At 45.8% G+C, this 19,329-nt stretch overlaps 2 protein-coding genes and 1 long non-coding RNA gene across 3 annotated transcripts; 2 read left to right on the top strand and 1 right to left on the bottom strand.

The window, feature by feature from the left end:
• Positions 1-1,244: 1,244 nt before the first annotated feature.
• calml4b (calmodulin-like 4b) lies at positions 1,245-3,758 on the top strand. Its single transcript, XM_068603637.1, has 5 exons — positions 1,245-1,377; positions 1,468-1,498; positions 2,127-2,267; positions 2,741-2,929; positions 3,664-3,758. The coding sequence occupies exons 1-5, from the start codon at positions 1,375-1,377 to the stop codon at positions 3,756-3,758; spliced, it is 459 nt and encodes a 152-aa protein (XP_068459738.1). The 5' UTR covers positions 1,245-1,374.
• Positions 3,759-7,019: 3,261 nt separating this feature from the next.
• On the top strand, positions 7,020-7,774 carry LOC137804585 (uncharacterized). Its single transcript, XR_011080142.1, has 3 exons — positions 7,020-7,308; positions 7,468-7,522; positions 7,621-7,774. It is a non-coding gene; the product is annotated as an uncharacterized lncRNA (long non-coding RNA).
• Positions 7,775-9,004: 1,230 nt separating this feature from the next.
• Positions 9,005-10,899, bottom strand: rxfp3.3b (relaxin family peptide receptor 3.3b). The gene has a single exon (XM_068603857.1). The coding sequence runs from the start codon at positions 10,725-10,727 to the stop codon at positions 9,435-9,437; it is 1,293 nt and encodes a 430-aa protein (XP_068459958.1). The 5' UTR covers positions 10,728-10,899; the 3' UTR covers positions 9,005-9,434.
• Between the last annotated feature and the right edge of the window lie 8,430 nt (positions 10,900-19,329).

The following is a 19,329-nucleotide window of genomic DNA, read 5'->3' as shown; positions in this document are numbered from 1 at the left end:
AAAAACTATTGAGTCCTCTGGATGAAGTATATTTATGTGAGTTTCGAGGTATTTGTGTCACCTTCCGATTGAACACACAGAACATTTCATTCCGTCATCACCTTGAATTTATTTAAAAACTTTGAAGTTGAGATTAATATTCACTATGTCTGACTTTACAATATGTATTGTCTTGTCCATGGTTCATTCTTTAATACCATAAATTAATAGAAATATTACATATGACGATATTCTGAATGTTATCAACCTAAATTTAATATTTCTAACATTTTGTATTCAGAAATGTACAACAGAAGGAATGTGATGAGAGTTAAATATGTTCAGTTTGTTCTCAGGAGGTCTGACTGAACTTCTTTAGATTCATCTCATCTGCACTTTGAGGAGGAAATAAAACTTCAGGATCTTCCATCTGAACAGAAATGTGGATTCAAACTGTTGAAAGGTTTCTACCTGAGCGATCAGATTAATACACACACACACACACACACACACACACACACACACACACACACACACACACACACACACACACACACACCTGTTGTTGAAATATAGAACACTGTGTGTTCCACATTAACACCTCGGCACAGAGAGAGAAGATCACATAATTATTTTATTGTCTTTGGATGTAAATTACACCTGGGAGGTGTGTGTGTGTGTGTGTGTGTGTGTGTGTGTGTGTGTGATCGTGAGTGTGTGTGTTGCGTTGTCAGTAATAATTGAGGAGGTCGATCTCAGGTGTTGCTCACTAATTACTTGCAGCACTCTCTGATGAGAGGAAACACGGTGAGGCTTTGAGTTCAACACAAACAACAAAACACTCACATTATTATTCAGGTTTCATGAACATGAGCATATAGAACAGCTGCAGGGGAAGAAGAGGAGAGTGTAACGTGTTCATGAGAGGACTGAGAACCCACACACACATGATACACACACGACACACACACACGTAACGTGTTAAAGCTGCATTATCTCTCCTGACCACCAGGGGGAGACTCCTCTGGTTGTATAGATGTCTATGCTTCATGTATTAAAGCTGCTAAAGCTGCTTCTTTAGGGGTGGGGCTACAAGATGATTGACAGAGGATGCTTTAGGGGCGGGGCTACGAAGTGATTGACATGGGAGGCTTTAGGGGCGGGGCTATGAGGTGATTGACAACAAATGCTTTAGGGGTGGGGCTACAGGTTGATTGACAGGGGATGCGTTAAGGTGATTGAACACTAAACTTAATGGATTTCAGATGAACTGGAGAACAGAGAGCAGTGACCATGAGGCTCTAAAGAGGGCGTGTCCTCCTCCTCCTCCGTTACAGTCCTCATCTTACAGACCCTGGATCAGTTTCCTGAGCTGAGTTGCAGCCTGCAGACACGATGGTGAGCTGCTGCCGTTCATCTGTGAAGAGTTCACCTACTTTCTTCCTTTTCAAAGCTCATTGTGATGTTTTCTTCATGCTTTCATCCCAGGCCAAGTTCCTGACTCAGGACCAGATTAACGGTGAGATGCGCGCTGCTTAAACGCCTCCAGGCGCTTTCAGGCTGCTTTTAAAAATCACATTTCTTAGAGAAGGAATACATTCTGCTGGTTTCCACTGGACAGCCTCCAACAAAGCAACACTTGTTCTGCAGCCCACTTCCTCCTCCCGCTGTGCTCACAAAGGTTCTGGACTCGCTCTAACGAGGGGACGGATGGACGAGCTCTAGTTATGGAGCTTAATCGTGTGTTCGCTGTACATGAAGTGGCCGATGGGTCAGTTTGGTCGATTATGAAACGGCAGACTCAACACAGTCATGCAGGAAGTCCAAAGAACGGTTTTGTGTCTCTTTGAAGTTGTTTTGTGTCTCTTTGTAGTTATTTATGTCTCTTTGCGGTCGTTTTGTGTCTCTTTGTAGTTCTTTGTGTCTCTTTGCGGTCTTTTTGTGTCTCTTTGTAGTTCTTCATGTCTCTTTGAGGTCGTTTTGTGTCTCTTTGTAGTTGTTTTGTGTCTCTTTGTAGTTGTTTTCTGTCTTTTTGTAGTTGTTGAAATAATTTCCCCAGTGTGGGATTAATAAAAGATTATAAAAATATATATAATAAAGTTTTTGAACCAGCGGTTTGAAGCCTCGGATGCTTCTGTGTGTCGCAGAGTTCAAGGAGTGCTTCTCTCTGTACGACCGGCAGCTGAAGGGGAAGATTGAAGCCCGGGAGCTGATCACGGTGATGCGATGCCTGGGGTCAAACCCCACCCCCAACGAGGTGCAGAGACACCTGCTGAGTCACAGCACAGGTACACCTGAGTCCGGCTCACCTGTCCATATACAGAGCAATGGAGCGGCAGGCTTCTGACCGGTTGTGATAAATGTTGTCAGAGTCTCAGGAGGACAGACATTAAAACAGACTTTGCTGTTGACACCACTTTGAAATATAAACTCAAACTTTGAGACATAAACTCACCAGTTAATCATTAAAAAATAACACTGTAAAGAAATGTTGACGGTAAGAAAAGGAAAGAGCCGTGGCAGCAGGTGGTTGACGGTCAAAGGTTGTTGGAGCTGCTGACTTTGTGGATTCATTCCCAGTGAGGACGGATTCAAATGAAGTCTTCCACATTTGATTGGATGTTAAAAAGTGGGCGGGGTGTAAGATGTTATGGGTTAAACATTGGTTATAAAAAGACATATAGTCCAGTAAAAGTTATAGACTTTTAGTCCAGTAATAGCTTAGTCTCATAGTCCAGTAACTACAGATGTGCTCCTGCAGATGTGGGCGGAGAGCTGGACTTCTCCACCTTCCTGAGCATCATGCACCGGCAGCTCCAGCAGGAGGCGCCGGAGCAGGAGATCCTGGAGGCCATGAAGATGGCCGACAAGGAGCAGAGGGGCTTCCTCCTGTCCTCCGAGCTGAGGGCCAAGCTCACGGGCCCGGGCGAGCGGCTGACGGAGCGCGAGGGTGACCTCATGTCCTCTTTATCCGGGCTTCTGCTGTAACAACACCCGTCTTTAATCACACGTCTTTAGTGATTGAGAGGGAAGAAGGAACACAGTTATTTAAGAATAGAATAATTCTGAAGATTCTTAAACAAATGTTTAATTGGTTGGTGAGACAGATTTAAACTCGCAGCTGTTTCACTCATCGGTCTGATGAGAGCTCAGGTCAAGTAATTCAACACAAGGTCACCAGGAGGTCACCAGGAGGTCACCAGGAGTCGATAACGATGATAAGAGGGGGACTCTTTGCAGCCAAACCAGCTGCACACAGGATGCTCCAACAGTTATCTCATGACTAAGTTCATGTATTAATGAAGTCATTTATTTATTATACACCCAAGTATTTAATTTCTTATAAAACAAACATATTGATGATTTGTTTTTCACATAATATAAATACAATTTTATATATATATATATATATATATATATATATATATATATATATATATATATATATATATATATAAAAAATAAAGACATTAGATAGATTGAATAAATAACATACATAAATAGATAAATAAATAAAATATCTGAAATAAATAATAGAATAAATGCAACATTATTTTTGGTTTTCTTCTTTCACATGAAGCCCTTAAAGTTTTCAGTAACTGTGCTGTGACATGAACACGCCTTCAGCTGCACACGCGTGTCCTCCAGCAGACCTTTGATTGACAGCTGTGTCTCTGTTGTCAGTGGACGAGCTGCTGAAGGAGGCGGGAGTTGGAGCTGACGGGCGGGTCCACTGTGAGCAGTTTGCTAGAGCAGTGACTCGCTCTGCCAAGCGCTGACGTCATCTTCATCGTTGTCTTCATCATCTTCATTGTCAGCATGTCGTCAATAAAGTTTGCTCATGAAGGAGAATGAAATCACGTTTCTGCTTTTTCATTTTGTCCTGAAACTAAAACCACAAAAACAATCAGAGAGTCTTTTGTCTTTTAAGTCAAACCTATTGCCCCCTGGTGGTCAGGAGAGAGAATGCAGCTTTAACACATGAAGCATAGACTTCTATACAACCAGAGGAGTCGCCCCCTGGTGGTCAGGAGAGAGAATGCAGCTTTAACACATGAAGCATAGACTTCTATACAACCTGAGGAGTCGCCCCCTGGTGGTCAGGAGAGAGAATGCAGCTTTAACGCATGAAGCATAGACTTCTATACAACCTGAGGAGTCGCCCCCTGGTGGTCAGGAGAGAGAATGCAGCTTTTCCTTCCTCATACATGTTTCCTCTAACAGAGAATCAGACGCCAAAATTCTCGCTGCAGATCTGTGGTGACTTCTTAAATTGTTTTAAATAAGCAAAATATGCCTCATGTCTGAGTATTTCTATGAAGATGATCAGTTAAATGATATTAACTGTAGCATCTTTATTGAACCTCAGAGGAGATGGTCGCTCCTCATCTTCGGGCCTTTGCCGTTTATTTGATGCGGCACCTCTTTTCCGAGCATCTCTTCCTGTCCGCATGAAGACATATTTGCTCTGCAAACATCCGCCTGGAACATTTTATGAAGGGGAAGATTAATTTCACCGTCAAGCAATCCTGCCGCTTCCTGTCAGCGACGCTCCGCACAGCGAGGACACAAAGGCCTGGAAGCTCCTCCTCAATCCACACTGACGTCTCCGGCGGCGTAATCTGGTCAGGGAACACATGAATTTATTAATGTATATATGTCCCCTCTTCTGCAGAGTTCTGAAGTTAATGTGTTCCTCCATTAACCCTTTAAGCTCCGCCGCCTCCAGCCTTATTACTCCTGATGACTCGGATGACATCATCACTAGTTTGTCTCAACCTACACGAGCCCCTCAGAGGAGGTCAGTGATGCTTGTGACAGAATATGAACTCAATCTTAAAAATGAGGGGGCGGTACGCAGCACAGAGGAGCCAGAAGCTCAAATGAAATGATGATATAATATTTATGATGTATGAAAACAGATCGATAAACTTGAAGTCTTTAAAATTCTTCTCATTGTGACGACCCTCCCTGCCACTGGTCGTTGTCCCTGCAGGTGTGCGGGTGGGCGGGGCAGAGTGGGTCGTTAGGAGAGTGGAGACACCTGCGGGTCATCAGTGGCCACTCACTTAAGAGGCCCTGACCTCTGGCTTGACCTCTCTCTCTCCGAGACGCCGGGTAGGGTTTGTGCACAATGATTGGCCGGGATTAATTTGATTTGTAGAGGCTGTTTGTGAGACACGGTGTGTCTGGGGGGGGGAATACATTGAGTGACAGTGTTTGTTTGGACTTTTGTGGAGTGTCCCTGTTAGGTGAAAGATACGCAGTTCGTTGGATCATGGTTTTTTTTTGGAGGAGGGGGGGGGGGGGCTTTGGGGTTTGCTTTTGTGTGGTGTGCGGCCAGAGCAGTTGTATCGGACACATCCAGAGCTGCTGGCTTCAGTGTTTTAAAAAGCCTCCTGCTAATCTACATGAAGACTAGGGTTCAGTGAGGTTAGCTTTGTTTGGGGGGTGTGCAGTTTAAACAGGACTTCCACATTAGTTGGAGCAGTTATCACTGCTGGGTTGGTTGTGACCTTAGAGCTGCTCCAGTATGACGGAGTTGGAAGGTTTTGGGTTTTTTGGGCTCCAAGTGAGTTTTTGGATGGTCGCGCTTGTCTGTGATCTCATTTTTCAGGTTTGTCTCATTATTGTCTCCTAAAGTTAGGATAAATAAAGCAGTAACTTCTTCAGACAGACAAAACTACGAGAAACACGGTTTGTGGATTTATTTGCACAAACTGCACTTCCATTTACAGTTTGCCATGTTTTCTCGCTTTGATGTCTTCTGTAGGCAGCCAGCATTGAACCACCGGTTGCACTTATAACACTGAATCTGAAAGGAGAAATTAAACAATTGAATTTGAGACTTTCCTTCAAACATGAATTCAATACTGAATTTCACAGCTACCATAGTGCAAATGAAACAAGATGTAGATAATATTCTCCAATTTTTGGAGATCGGCAGTTTGATGGAGGCACTCAATGACCGAAGGAAATGGTGCGCATGCAGACTGTTTATACATATTACATAATTAGACAATTCTTAAGACCCATTGGGTAATTGTGTGTTGAGAAACAATATTTTCCCTATTTTCTTGAGTTGACAAATGCCACAAACTATTTTTTTTAATGGAGATTGATTTAAAAAAAAAAAAGTACCATGTTTTCCAGTTCCTTAGCCATTTCGGCCAATTATGTCCCAAAGGCCATGTGAGGTGATTCAGGGAAGGACGCCATCACTGCTTTGGCCATCTAAAAAACATATTTCATATTTTATTTTCAGTGCTTAGTGCGCCACGCTGACAAAACCAGCAGAATTCAGTGCACTGAAAGTACCCGGATGGCGCACTGCAAACGGTCAAAATTCAGTGTAAAAACGATGGAAACTGCTCGCACTAAACGGGCGCCATCTTGGCTACGTAGCAGAAGAGGAGCCCTTTCCGCCAGCTTTTCATTTATTTATATCCTACTGCCACGATTGTGTCGGTGTCGCAGTTTCCACACGGGTTGGAGAAAGGGGGACAGAAATAGCGTAAGAAGTGTGTTCATTTTGTCAGCTTCAGTTTCGCGGGTGCCGCAAACAGATTTGCATACGTCACTTCCGCCAATTGGTTAACGTAAATGTTCCATTTGATACAGCGCTTATCAGCGCACAGATGTTAGTGCGCTGTATTGCAGTGTACTTCGTAAAGTGTTCGTAGTAGACACGGCTGTTGTGTTTATTTCCTTTCAAGTTGAGGAGGAAATATATTGTGAATGTTAGACATCATTAGGGCAAGTACATGCTTACCTGCCATTTTGAATACTCATTGTTGTCACAAACCAGGCTGTGTGGAGATGACAAAAAGGAGGGAATACACAGAAGTGAGTAGTTTACCAACAAATAGTTTAGATAGTTATACCAAACAGGCAAATCTGATTGTGCACAAACCCAACCTGGCATTTTGGGGGGAGGAGGAAAGAGCTCTTCAGTGAGTGGCCACTAATGACCCACAGGTGTCCTCTCGCTCTCCTGACGACCCACTCTGCCCCGCCCACCTGCACACCTGCATGGACAACGAGAGGGCGACTGCAAAATGTTGCAGGGCCCAGATCAACGCCTCCTTCTCCACTGCTCTGTCAGCTCCCTGCTCATCCTCCTGCAGCAACACCGCCCTCCGCTCCTATGTGGCTGGCATCCTGCGACACAAAGGGGTGGTCAAACCGGGGAGCAACTAGAGCTGAACACAAGACTCTTGACATTACTGAAAGCTTCCTGGCACTCAGTCGACCACACAAACTGAGCTCTAGCCATAGCAAGTCAGTAAGAGGTGCCACAACCGAAGAGAAATTCCTGCAGAAACACCGGTAATACCCCCACTATCCCAAGGAATCTCATGAGCGCCTTTTTTAGTAGCAGGCTGTTGGAACCAAGTTCTACTTATCAATGAACTTGGTCTGTATTTATTTCTGTTCTTTTGAAATGTCCATTTGTAATTTTTACTGATACCTTTGCATGTCTTACAGGATGACTTTGCTGTTGAAGACAGCCGTGTGTCTCCATGCTCCAAAGACGCTAAGAGTAATTCTTCTCCAAAAAAGGCGAATGTCTTTTATTCAATCAGAATGCCATTTAATGTACTTACAAAGGATATTGATGTTTTTGTTCTGTCCATGCAGGCTACAATAGTCACACACATTAATTGAAGTTGTACCTTAACTGTGGTACGTATGTATCTTCCTAAACACAAAATGAGATCAAAAACTGTTATATAAATACAAACTTATTATATTTGTTTACCTAATATTCCCATGTTACAGGACGGTGACACAAACTTGCCTGACTCACAACATTGCAACAGACCGCAGTACGTCGGATGACACGTTCTATAGGTGTTTTGTTTTTTTTGCCACAGCAGCCAAATTTTATTTTTCATCGAACAAAAAGAAAGGCAAGACTTGAGACGGTCGCGGGAAGGCAGATCATTCAAAGTACTTCAGTAAACAAATGTTATTGCCAAGAGTGTCCAGAAGATGCATCCAGTCTGCCGCTTTGGTTTTGACCTTCCTCTTGTGTTCACTTTCTCGTGGCATCTCCTGTGTTGCTCGGTGACAACCCGTGTTTGAATCTTGGCAATGCAAACAAAATGGTTCACTTTGTTTAAAGATTAAAGGAATGTGTGTATTAAAAAGAGAACATGGGAGAAAAAGGCTTCATTGTCCGGCAAAGTCTCAGGAACATTTTATATCTGTACAAAGCCACTCAGTTATGTCCATGTACTGTGCCTTGTCCTATTTGCATTTGTACCATGGTAGCTGTGACATTCAGGATGGAATTCATGTTTGAAGGAAAGTCTCTGTCAAATTCAATTTTTCCTTTTTCAGATTCAGTGTAATAAGTGCAACAGGTGGTTCAATGCTGGCTGCCTGCAGATGATGACATCAGAGCTAGCAAACAGGACAAACTTTAAATGAAAGTGCAGTCTGTGCAAATAAATCCACAAATGGTGTTTCTTGTAGTTGTGTCTCTTTTTAGTTGCCCACTTATGTCTGTGTGAAGAGGTTAATGCTGTAGTTGTCAAATATTTCATTTTTTTAACTTGACAATCATTGAACAATTCATTACAATCCAAATATTTGTTTTAAAACGATGCCTTTTGCTCACAGCGCACCAAATGAAAGAGGTACAGCTATATTTATATGTAGACCTGCTGTCATTTTGGGGTCTTTGTGTGTGTGTGTGTGTGTGTGTGTGTGTGCTCATCTCCAAACCAGCAAATCATCTCCAGCACCTGTCATCTCATCAAACCTTCCTAAAACTCCTGGCTTGCCTCACTCATGTTTCCAAACTGTTTTATAGCCGTTTCAGTTGTGAAGTTATGAATATTACGTTGACGCTGACGTTGAAGTCACTTTTCTCAAACTGTCCAGTAAAATCTCTCCTGTTGTGTTCCAGCATCTCTGAAGCTGCTGCACGCAGACACACAGATGTCAGTGAGCCCGAGCCCCTGAACGCACCACAGATGAACCGACTGAAACCGAACCAAACAATGCCAACACAAAGCTCAACACTTTATTCTCCAGTGTGCTTTGGCTTTTTAAAATGTTTTTTATACATTCACTTTTACATAGAAGCCACACAACACGTCACTAATAATCCACAGGTTGAAGCTCATGACGTCAGCACGGAGGGAACTCCACAGAACCATTTACAACAAAGAAAGAAAGTCTGCCTCCTAAAGGCAAAAGAACAGCGTCAGCATCCCTGTGGCGGGAAACGAGCCGGATGGTTTTACGCACAAGATGCGCAAATTACGCACGAGTTTTTTCTTCTGCTCTGCGTTTCACAGGAAGACACGATCACATTTAACAGGAACAGCTGTGATGTCTCTGAGTCCTGTAAGTCTTCAGAGGTAAAAGGTCCCAACATGAGGTCTGAAGAGTAGCGAGACACTTCCTGTTGCTCTGAGTGATGAAGAGGAGTCTTCTCTTCATCACTCAGAGGTCTGGTCCTGCAGCGTGTCCGTGTCTCCTGGGTCCTGGTCCGTGTCTCCCGGGTCCGTGAGCACCGACAGTCCGCAGTTGTCGGTCTCCACGGTGTTCAGCGGGATGACGACCTGCGTGTCGTCCGGCTGCGCGCGCACCGTGCCGGAGCAGGGCCTCAGGGGGCAGCTGGCGGTGCCTCCGCGGGAGGAGATCCTCCAGAAGAGGTCCTTGATCTTCTGGCGGAACTCGCGGCGCATAAGGCAGTACAGCACCGGGTTCAGGCAGCTGTTGGTGTGCGCCAGGCACACGGTCACCGGGTGCACGTACGTGTGCACCATGTAGTACGTCCGGTCCCAGTTGACCACGTTGAACTTGACCAGCACGCCCCAGAAGGTGATGGCGTGGTTGGGCATCCAGCAGAGGAAGAAGGACAGGACCACGATGGTGACGGAGCGCGTTACGCGCGACCTGCGCGTCACCTGCTCGCCGCTCATGCTGCGCAGGCGCACGAAGCGCAGCAGCAGCAGGTAACACACGCTGACCACCAGCATGGGCAACACGAAGGCCACCAGGATCTTCTGCAGGTGGTACAGCGCCAGCCACGACTGGCCGTCCGGGAAGCCCAGCAGGCAGAGCCGCTCCCCGGCCACGCTGCGCACCGTGGAGAACACGGCCGTGGGCAGCGAGGCCGCCGAGGCCGACACCCACAGCCCGAAGATCACCCAGCGCACGGGGCACAGCCGCTGGGCCCGGGTCCGGTCCTTCAGCGCCGAGGCCACGGCCCAGTAGCGCGTCACGCTCATGGCCGTGAGGAAGAAGACGCTGGCGTACATGTTCATCACCGTGACGGACAGGACGATCTTGCACATGGCGTGCCCGAACGGCCAGCTGAAGTCCAGGGCCGTGTCCGCGGCCCAGAAGGGCAGCGTGAGCACGAACTGGAAGTCCGTGACGGCCAGGTTGAGGATGAAGAGGCTGATGCTGGAGCGCTTCCGGCGGCCGCGGCGCGTCTTCATCAGGAAGAAGACCAGCAGGTTCCCGAGCAGCCCGGCGGCGCACACCAGCGCGTACACGACGGAGATGAGCACGCGCAGGCCCGGGGACCCGTCCGCCGGCAGGTCCATGTCCTCCAGGCTGCCAAGCCGATCCTGGTCCGCAGAGGAGGAGGACCGGTTCCAGGAGAAGGAGGACCGGTTCCAGGAGGAGGAGGACCGGTTCCAGGAGGAGGAGGACGGGCTCCACGAGGACGTGGTGTTGGAGCCCCGCAGCTCCGCCATGGCTCCGTTTCCACGCTGGACCATCAACTCCTCTCCCGGAGGAGAGGAGCCTCGTGTGTGTGCGTGTGCGTGTGTGTGTGTGTGTGTGTGTGTGTGTGTGTGTGTGTGTGTGTGTGTGTGTGTGTGTGTGTGTGCGTGTGTCCTCTCTGCTGCGCAGCTCTCTTCTCTCTCAGCTGCTCGTCTTCTCTCTCTTGTGTCTCTGCTTCACTGCTGAGCTCCGTGCGCGCGCAGCTCACTTTATGTTCTGCTGGTGCACGAGGAGGCGCGTGACCGACGGGGTGGCGCGTGACCGACGGGGTGAGGGAACTGGTCTCACATACCTGCTGCAGGAGACTCACAGTTTATTCTCTCCTGATGAAGAAAACTCTGAGTAAAGGATGTGTCTCCCAGTAAAGGATGTGTCTCCCAGTAAAGGATGTGTCTCCCAGTAAAGGTCAACCAGTGAGACGTCATGAACCAGTAACTTTAAACAGATGAAATCATTAATATTTCCATGACTTCAACAGGAAACATCAGGAGCATCGTGCTGTTCATCAGGATGGTGAAGATGTTATGTTTCTCCTCTTCATGGACCATAAACAGAGTCAGACTCGTCCTCCGGTTATTTTCAGGTTATTTCATCTTAGTACAGATCAAGGTAGCGGCACAGGTAAAGGTACAGGTACACGTATATTTACAGGTATGTCATTAATATCTCATAAAGCTGAACAATCGTCTGACTTCAGGGTAACGTATAGGACACAGAACGACTTTGTTGCTCTTCATTGCAGAAGCGAGGTCGTTCTTTGTGTCGGTGCAGCAGCGGCACCGTGAACCTTCAGGTGTGTGTGTGTGTGTGTGTGCTGCGTCACACCTTCACAGGTAAAGTGTGTGTGTGCTGCGTCACACCTTCACAGGTAAAGTGTGTGTGTGCTGCGTCACACCTTCACAGGAGTTTCCTCCAGAGTCTTTATTAAAGTAATAAAGTGATAAAACAATAAAGTGGCAGCGAGCGTCATGTGACTGTACGAGTGTAAAGAAGGAACCAAAGGTCACGAAACAGCAACGCTGAGAAGGAAGAAGGAAGGAAGGGGGGAAGGAGGAAAGGAAGGAAGGGGGCACAGGAGAACCAGGACTGTGAGAGGGGCAGACTGTCAGAGCCTGCTGCAGTAAATACGAGGTATTCTAAATGGACCCTGGTGCTCAGAGACACTACCGCTTTAGTCCACAGGGGGCACTAGAACCAACACTACCTCTTTAGTCCACAGGGGGCACTAGAACCAAAACTACCTCTTTAGTCCACAGGGGGCACTAGAACCAACACTACCTCTTTAGTCTACAGGGGGCACCAGAACCAACACTACCTCTTTAGTCCACAGGGGGCACTAGAACCAACACTACCTCTTTAGTCCACAGGGGGCACTAGAACCAACACTACCTCTTTAGTCCACAGGAGGCAGTAGAACCAACACTACCTATTTAGTCCACAGGGGGCAGTAGAACCAACACTACCTCTTTAGTCCACAGGGGGCACTAGAACCAACACTACCTCTTTAGTCCACAGGGGGCAGTAGAACCAACACTACCTCTTTAGTCCACAGGGGGCAGTAGAAATAACACTACCTCTTTAGTCCACAGGGGGCAGAAGAACCAACACTACCTCTTTAGTCCACAGGGGGCAGTAGAAATAACACTACCTCTTTAGTCCACAGGGGGCAGTAGAAATAACACTACCTCTTTAGTCCACAGGGGCTACTAGAACCAACACTACCTCTTTAGTCCACAGGGGCTACTAGAACCAACACTACCTCTTTAGTCCACAGGGGCTACTAGAACCAACACTATCTCTTTAGTCCACAGGGGGCACTAGAACCAACACTACCTCTTTAGTCCACAGGGGCTACTAGAACCAACACTACCTCCCGAAAAAAAATAACGACAGATATCTCTAATCTCTCATTGATATAATAAGAAGAAGGAGAAGATGAATCTGGGTCTAGTCCACGTTGGTCTGGTCTGTCGATAGTCACGTCTTTGACAGCGCTTCAAAATGTTTCTCTTCTGTCTTCTGGACCTCTTCTGTCTTCTGGACCTGCATCTGGACCTCGGTCTCGTTCTGTCTCTCCCGTCTTGAATATTTAATGTGCAGTTATTGTGTACTCACCGTCATCCAGCTGTAGCGAGGTGCCGAACAGAAGCCGGAACTGATCCGATTACATGGAAGTGATGACAGGACGTACTTCATTAGTGTGTGTGTGTGTGTGTGTGTGTGTGTGTGTGTGTGTGTGTGTGTGTGTAGTGCACTGAGAGGGAGTCATGTCCTGTTGGACCTGTAGGGGGCGCCGGTCTTCCCGTTGTGAGCCGTGTTGTGCTTTACACCTTTCTGCTCTTCGTCAAATCTTCTCTGGATTTGACACAAAGAAAGCAGCAACGTTTCTAAGAAACTACGTTGACACAAAGTACTACGAATGTTTGGAACAGCAACGTTTCGGAGGTCGCCCCCTGGTGGTCACTAAAGAATGCAGCTTTAACACGTGAAGCAGTAAAACAGCTTGTTTGCTCTGTTTTGGTTAATAAATGTTGAACATGAACAGAAGTGTTTCTTCACGAGCTCTGATGTTTCTGCGTGAGAGACGGAGGAGAAGCCGTGAAGCTTCTGATGCAGCAGCCTCCACGAAGGAAGTCATGGAGGAAATTGGTTCTAATGAAGGTTCTAATGAAGCCCGACGGAATCGAGCCCTCTGTCCGGGTCTGAACAGCTGGTGTCACATGGAGCAACATGTGCGACGTGTTAATGAATCTGATTACATCAGAACAGAGTGAGAGGTGACTGGAGAAGGAGGAGGAGGAGGAGGAGGAGGTGGATGTGGAGGTGGAGGTGGAGGAGGCTAAATGAACAGGTGTGTTGAGACTTCCTGTTGAGCTCCAGTCAGCCGGTGTAACAGTTTAACAACAAAGCAACAAAATGAGTCTCTGCAGGGCTTCATCACTCAGATGTCCATTCGTCTCGTTGATCCCTGAGGAGCAGCTAACTGTGAAGCCGCTGCACGAGGAGCAGCTAACTGTGAAGCCGCCGCACGAGGAGCAGCTAACTGTGAAGCCGCTGCACGAGGAGCAGCTAACTGTGAAGCCGCTGCACGAGGAGCAGCTAACTGTGAAGCCGCTGCATGAGGAGCAGCTAACTGTGAAGCCGCCGCACGAGGAGCAGCTAACTGTGAAGCCGCTGCACGAGGAGCAGCTAACTGTGAAGCCGCCGCACGAGGAGCAGCTAACTGTGAAGCCGCCGCACGAGGAGCAGCTAACTGTGAAGCCGCCGCACGAGGAGCAGCTAACTGTGAAGCCGCCGCACGAGGAGCAGCTAACTGTGAAGCCGCCGCACGAGGAGCAGCTAACTGTGAAGCCGCCGCACGAGGAGCAGCTAACTGTGAAGCCGCCGCACGAGGAGCAGCTAACTGTGAAGCCGCCGCACGAGGAGCAGCTAACTGTGAAGCCGCCGCACGAGGAGCAGCTAACTGTGAAGCCGCCGCACGAGGAGCAGCTAACTGTGAAGCCGCCGCACGAGGAGCAGCTAACTGTGAAGCCGCCGCACGAGGAGCAGCTAACTGTGAAGCCGCCGCACGATGAGCAGCTAACTGTGAAGCCGCCGCACGAGGAGCAGCTAACTGTGAAGCCGCCGCACGAGGAGCAGCTAACTGTGAAGCCGCCGCACGAGGAGCAGCTAACTGTGAAGCCGCCGCACGAGGAGCAGCTAACAGTGAAGCCGCCGCACGAGGAGCAGCTAACTGTGAAGCCGCCGCACGAGGAGCAGCTAACAGTGAAGCCGCCGCACGAGGAGCAGCTAACTGTGAAGCCGCCGCACGAGGAGCAGCTAACTGTGAAGCCGCCGCACGAGGAGCAGCTAACTGTGATGGAGAAACGCAAAGCGAGGGAAGAGAGAATCTAGAACACGCGTGTCAGAGACGCGCTGCGAGGGGTAAAAATAGATTTAATTTAAACTTGAGGATTAAGTTTAATTAAATGAACTTATACATTAAATATTATCTTTAGATCAGAGAAAACGACACACGCGTCACATTTAATCACACGACGCTGCTGACTCAATGTTTCTTCTCTTCAGAAGGTTTTCTTTTCCTGAACTCCAGCAACACGTTCAGTTTACACTTCACCTTTTTCTTAGTGATAAACTGAAAGATGAAGTGTTACTTTATGTGTTGATGATGAAAGTTAGTGATAAAGTGAAGCATGAAGTGTTGCGTTATGTGATGAATGTTTATGATAAACTGAAGGATGACGTGTTAAATCAAAGTGCTGTGCATAAACAGGTGAACAAGACAGAGAAACACACCAGAGAGGATTTCAAGGGGCATTGAGCGTGCAGAAGGAATTGTGGGTAATTAGTATTCCTGTCTGTCCGGCAGCAGCTGCAGACTTCTGGAGTCAAAGAGCGAGCAGCAAACCATCTGCTGACAAACAGGAAGAGACTCCCTGGCGTCGCCTTCAGAAGCAGAAAACAAACAAACAAAATGCCTCAAATGAGTGAAACTCTTCAGAGACGCAGAACGTAAAACGTCTCACAAACACCTCGAGACTCACAGGTTGAACCCTGGCTTCATGTTTCACGACGTGTTTCAGGATTTGAAACAATTTATGTCTTATTAAAAGTGTGTTCAGTGTGTGATGGAGCCTGGAGTGTGGCGCCGTGTGGTTGTTGGTTCTTCTGAGTGACTGCCCTTCAAGATGAGACTCAGCGGATCAGGATCAACGCGACTTCTCTTCTTGACTTTGAGGATTCCAGCAGATCAACTCGGAGTCTACGAGCTGCTGGAGTCAGCGTTGCTCCGGATCAGAGTCCTTCTGTCACAGCGCTGAGTGTTTGAGACCTTTGTGATCACTTTCCAGCAGCAGCATGCCTGCCTGAGGGAATTACCCACAAGTCATTGCAGTGTGACATTAAACAGGGCGGAAGACCAGCATATGTCAACCTCTGGTTCTTTTAAACGGAGTCTATGCTCTGTCTACGACCACCAGGGGGCGACTCCTCTGGTTGTATAGAAGTCTATGCTTCATGTGTTAAAGCTGCATTCTCTCTCCTGACCACCAGGGGGCGACTCCTCTGGTTGTATAGAAATCTATAGAAACTGATAGTCAGTCACTTCCTCTTCCCTGGTTGCAAAAAAACAAAACAAGATGGCGACGACCAAGAGGCTGAACTCAAGGCTTCTGAAGTCCACAAACCAGCGAGTATCGTCATGAGTGATGTCATTTTTTACCACAAAAAAGTATCAGCATCAGAAGTTAAGTGGTTCACTGTGTGTGTATGTTTGTTGTTGTTGTTGTTGTTGTTGTTGGCGTAAATTAAAAGCGAAACAAGCTTAATAGCGTTGGTGCGAGGAGGGATGGAGCCAACAAACAGAGGACCGGCGTCTAAGGATCATATGCTCTCTGAATTAAATGGTTTCGACTGCTTTAATTAAGATAATGATCAATACGTCGTTACCCAGCATGCTTTGCAGCGATACCGACGGGGCTTTATGGCTCTTATCTCCCCCGGCGTGAACGTATCTGTGTGAGTAATGAACGCTGCAGGTTGTTGACTGAAGCTTCAGACGCCTGCTGTTTGTGTTCCGACGCCTCGTAGGAAGTCACCGCTGCTGGCGCACAGGAAATGAAGGGAGGAGCTCCGCTCAGAGGCTCCGCCCTTCAGCATCTCCTGAGTGTTTGGCTCCGCCTCCAACTCCTCGCCCCTCGCTTCTCATTTCACAATATCAGCTCTGTTGGTTTTACCAGAACAGTTGGGTTTCTTATCTTTTTCCACTCGTTATCTTTTTCTCTTTCTGAACGCGGTGAACAGCTGCACACGCTGAAGGAGGCGGCGCGTTATTAAACATCATAACTTTAGCTGATGGCGCGTTATTAAACATCATAACTTTATTATTATTATTTTTTAAAGATTATAACTTCAGTTTGTGATTCGGCTTCCTGGAATGGATTGAGACGGGTTTCAGTTCATCTGAGTGCTCTTTGACGCAAACTCTCTGCTGGAGAACCCAGAGTAGAACCCAGAGTAGAACCCAGAGTAGAACCCAGAGTAGAACCCAGAGTAGAACCTATAAGTGTACTTCCTTTGCAGCGTCAATACAATAACAATAGTTTAGGTCACACAATGTTGTTTGCCTCATTGTGTCCTGAAGCATTTCCTCCTCCTCCTCCTCCTCTTCCTCCTCCTCTTCCTCCTCCTCTTCCTCCTCCTTTTTTTCAGTGATTTGTTGGTTTAAATTGAAGAACTTTGTGTTCTGGTTCTGTGTTCATTACTTTAAAATCTGTTAGGCACAAAGTACTTGTACTAGTTCTTGTTCTAGTTCTACTTTCAGCAGCAGAAACCATTAAAATATCAAACTTTCCTGCTCTTTGATGAGATTCATTCATGTACTCAACTTTCCCCTGAATGTTGTGGAAATCATTTCTTTTAGCCTTTTCGGTCCAAGAATCTGAACAATATTAGAGTTCATCTTCTCAGACGTTCTCAGCGTTTCATAGTTCAGCTCCAGCGGTTGAATGCATCAGGATTCACGTCAGCGTCAGAGATGTTTGTTCTAAATGTTTGTTCATGAAGCGCTCCGTGAGGACGCGTCTGTCTCCAGCTGATCGTTCATCACTTTAACGAGACGCCAGCTCGCCATCACAACAGGAAGCTCAGCGTCTTGGTTCTGGTCAACGCCCGACTGACGGGCGCTGGATTTAGGGCGAGAACAAATAACATAATGATGTATTTCTGTCAGAGGAATGTGAGGAACACGAGTTCCTCAGCAGGATGAAGACAACAAAGAGTCCATGTGGTCAAAACATGTTTTATTCACACAAAACTTTACCTTCATCTTAAATGAGTTTCCTGGACTTTGGGAGCAGAACTCAGCGCGCAGGGTAAATTATTAATCTGTGCTGCTGCTGAAATGAGGACATTTCTTTCTCCATACAATCTTTGCAAAGCGCCACATGAACAAACTCCCCTCCCCCGTTATGTTCATTATTAATGTCTTTCATTATGATGTCTCTCATAAGTATTGCTGTTATTCCTGGTCTGTACACATGTTTGTGTAGTGGTTTGTGTGTACTGTACTGCGTCACTGAAATGACAATAAACACACATAAAAAAGTTCTCAGATGTTTTTTTACTGAATGAATCTAAAGAATCCTTAAAGTTAATGTCTGACGCCTGAGAAGATAGTTTCAAAGTCATAGTTTTATAGTCATAGTTTTATATTTATAGTTTTGTAGTTATAGTTGTATAGTTATAGTTTCAAAGTCATAGTTTTATAGTCATAGTTTTATATTTATAGTTTTGTAGTTATAGTTGTATAGTTATAGTTTCAAAGTCATAGTTTTATAGTTATAGTTTTGTTGTCATAGTTTTAAATTTATAATTGTATAATTATAGTTGTATATTTACAGCTGTATAGTTATAGTTTTATAGTTATAGTTGTATAGTTATAGTTGTATACTTATAGTTTTAAAGGTATATTTTATAGTTACAGTTGTATAGCTATAGTTAACAATCATAGTTATAGAGTAATAGTTGTATAATTATAGTTGTTTAGTTATCGTTGTATACTTATAGTTTTATAGTTATAGTTGTGTATTTATAGTTGTATAGTTATAGTTGTATAGTTATAGTTTGACAGTCATAGTTATATAGTAATAGTTATATAGTAATAGTTGTATAATCATAGTTGTATAGTACTATGGTCATAAAGAATAAACAAAAGGATGAAACCAGATGAAACCAGTTCCCTTATTGAACACACGGTTCATCTAAACATGAATATAATGATCATAATGTTGTTCCAGGGCGGAGCTGGAAGCTGCCACGCTAATGCGTCTGTAATAATCTACATGCAGAGCCACTGAGGCTGTTAATGGAGAACATTACACTGGGACTGAGTGGGAGACTGGTGGTTCTTCTGCTGGGGACCACAAGCCCCTAATGAACCCTCAGAGGCCTTGGTGGAGCTTCAGGTTCACGTGTTTGCATGAAATGGTTTAATAAAATCCAGAGAGGCAGATATTAAACAAATACAAATATATTACATATTTATTTTTACAGTGTGGAGGCAGATCAGTGAAGCCGAACCAGCTCATGAATAAACAACAACACATGATGTGAATATGTTATTAGCAGGTTCGTGCCCTTTGCAAAATGCAGAAATATTTAAAAAAAAAATCAAATAAATCACTTATTTTCTGGCCTGCAGCTCCTCGAGTAGAGAAGATCCTCTGAGTACTTTGTTATTACAGCGAGTACTTTATTATACTTGCTGTTATGTTTTTACTGGATATTTAGTTTCCAGGAAAACATGTTTTATTTGATCTATTATTTCAAGTTAATTTTTCAAAGTGTGGACTGAGGGAATAAATCGAGAGAAAGGGAGTCACGTTCTCTTGTTGACACTTAACATGGTGACTGATAGATTTTAGTATTTCACAATCTTTGTAAGATAAAAATGCAAAGAATGAACTTGTCTCTTTTCTTTTCAATGATTGATGTTTAAAGTTATTCTCCATGAGGAAGATAACACGCAAATTGTGTTAACCTCTCACAGTCTTCCTCACATGAGGACTAAGGTTGGATCATCTCAGATGGACGGATTCC

This window comes from Clinocottus analis, unplaced genomic scaffold (genome assembly GCF_023055335.1).
Source record: "Clinocottus analis isolate CAN_PGR_092001 unplaced genomic scaffold, fCliAna1.0.p SCAF_6, whole genome shotgun sequence".
NCBI lineage: Eukaryota > Metazoa > Chordata > Actinopteri > Perciformes > Cottidae > Clinocottus > Clinocottus analis.
Note: the sequence above shows the minus strand (reverse complement) of the source record. Positions and strands in the feature narration are given on the sequence as shown.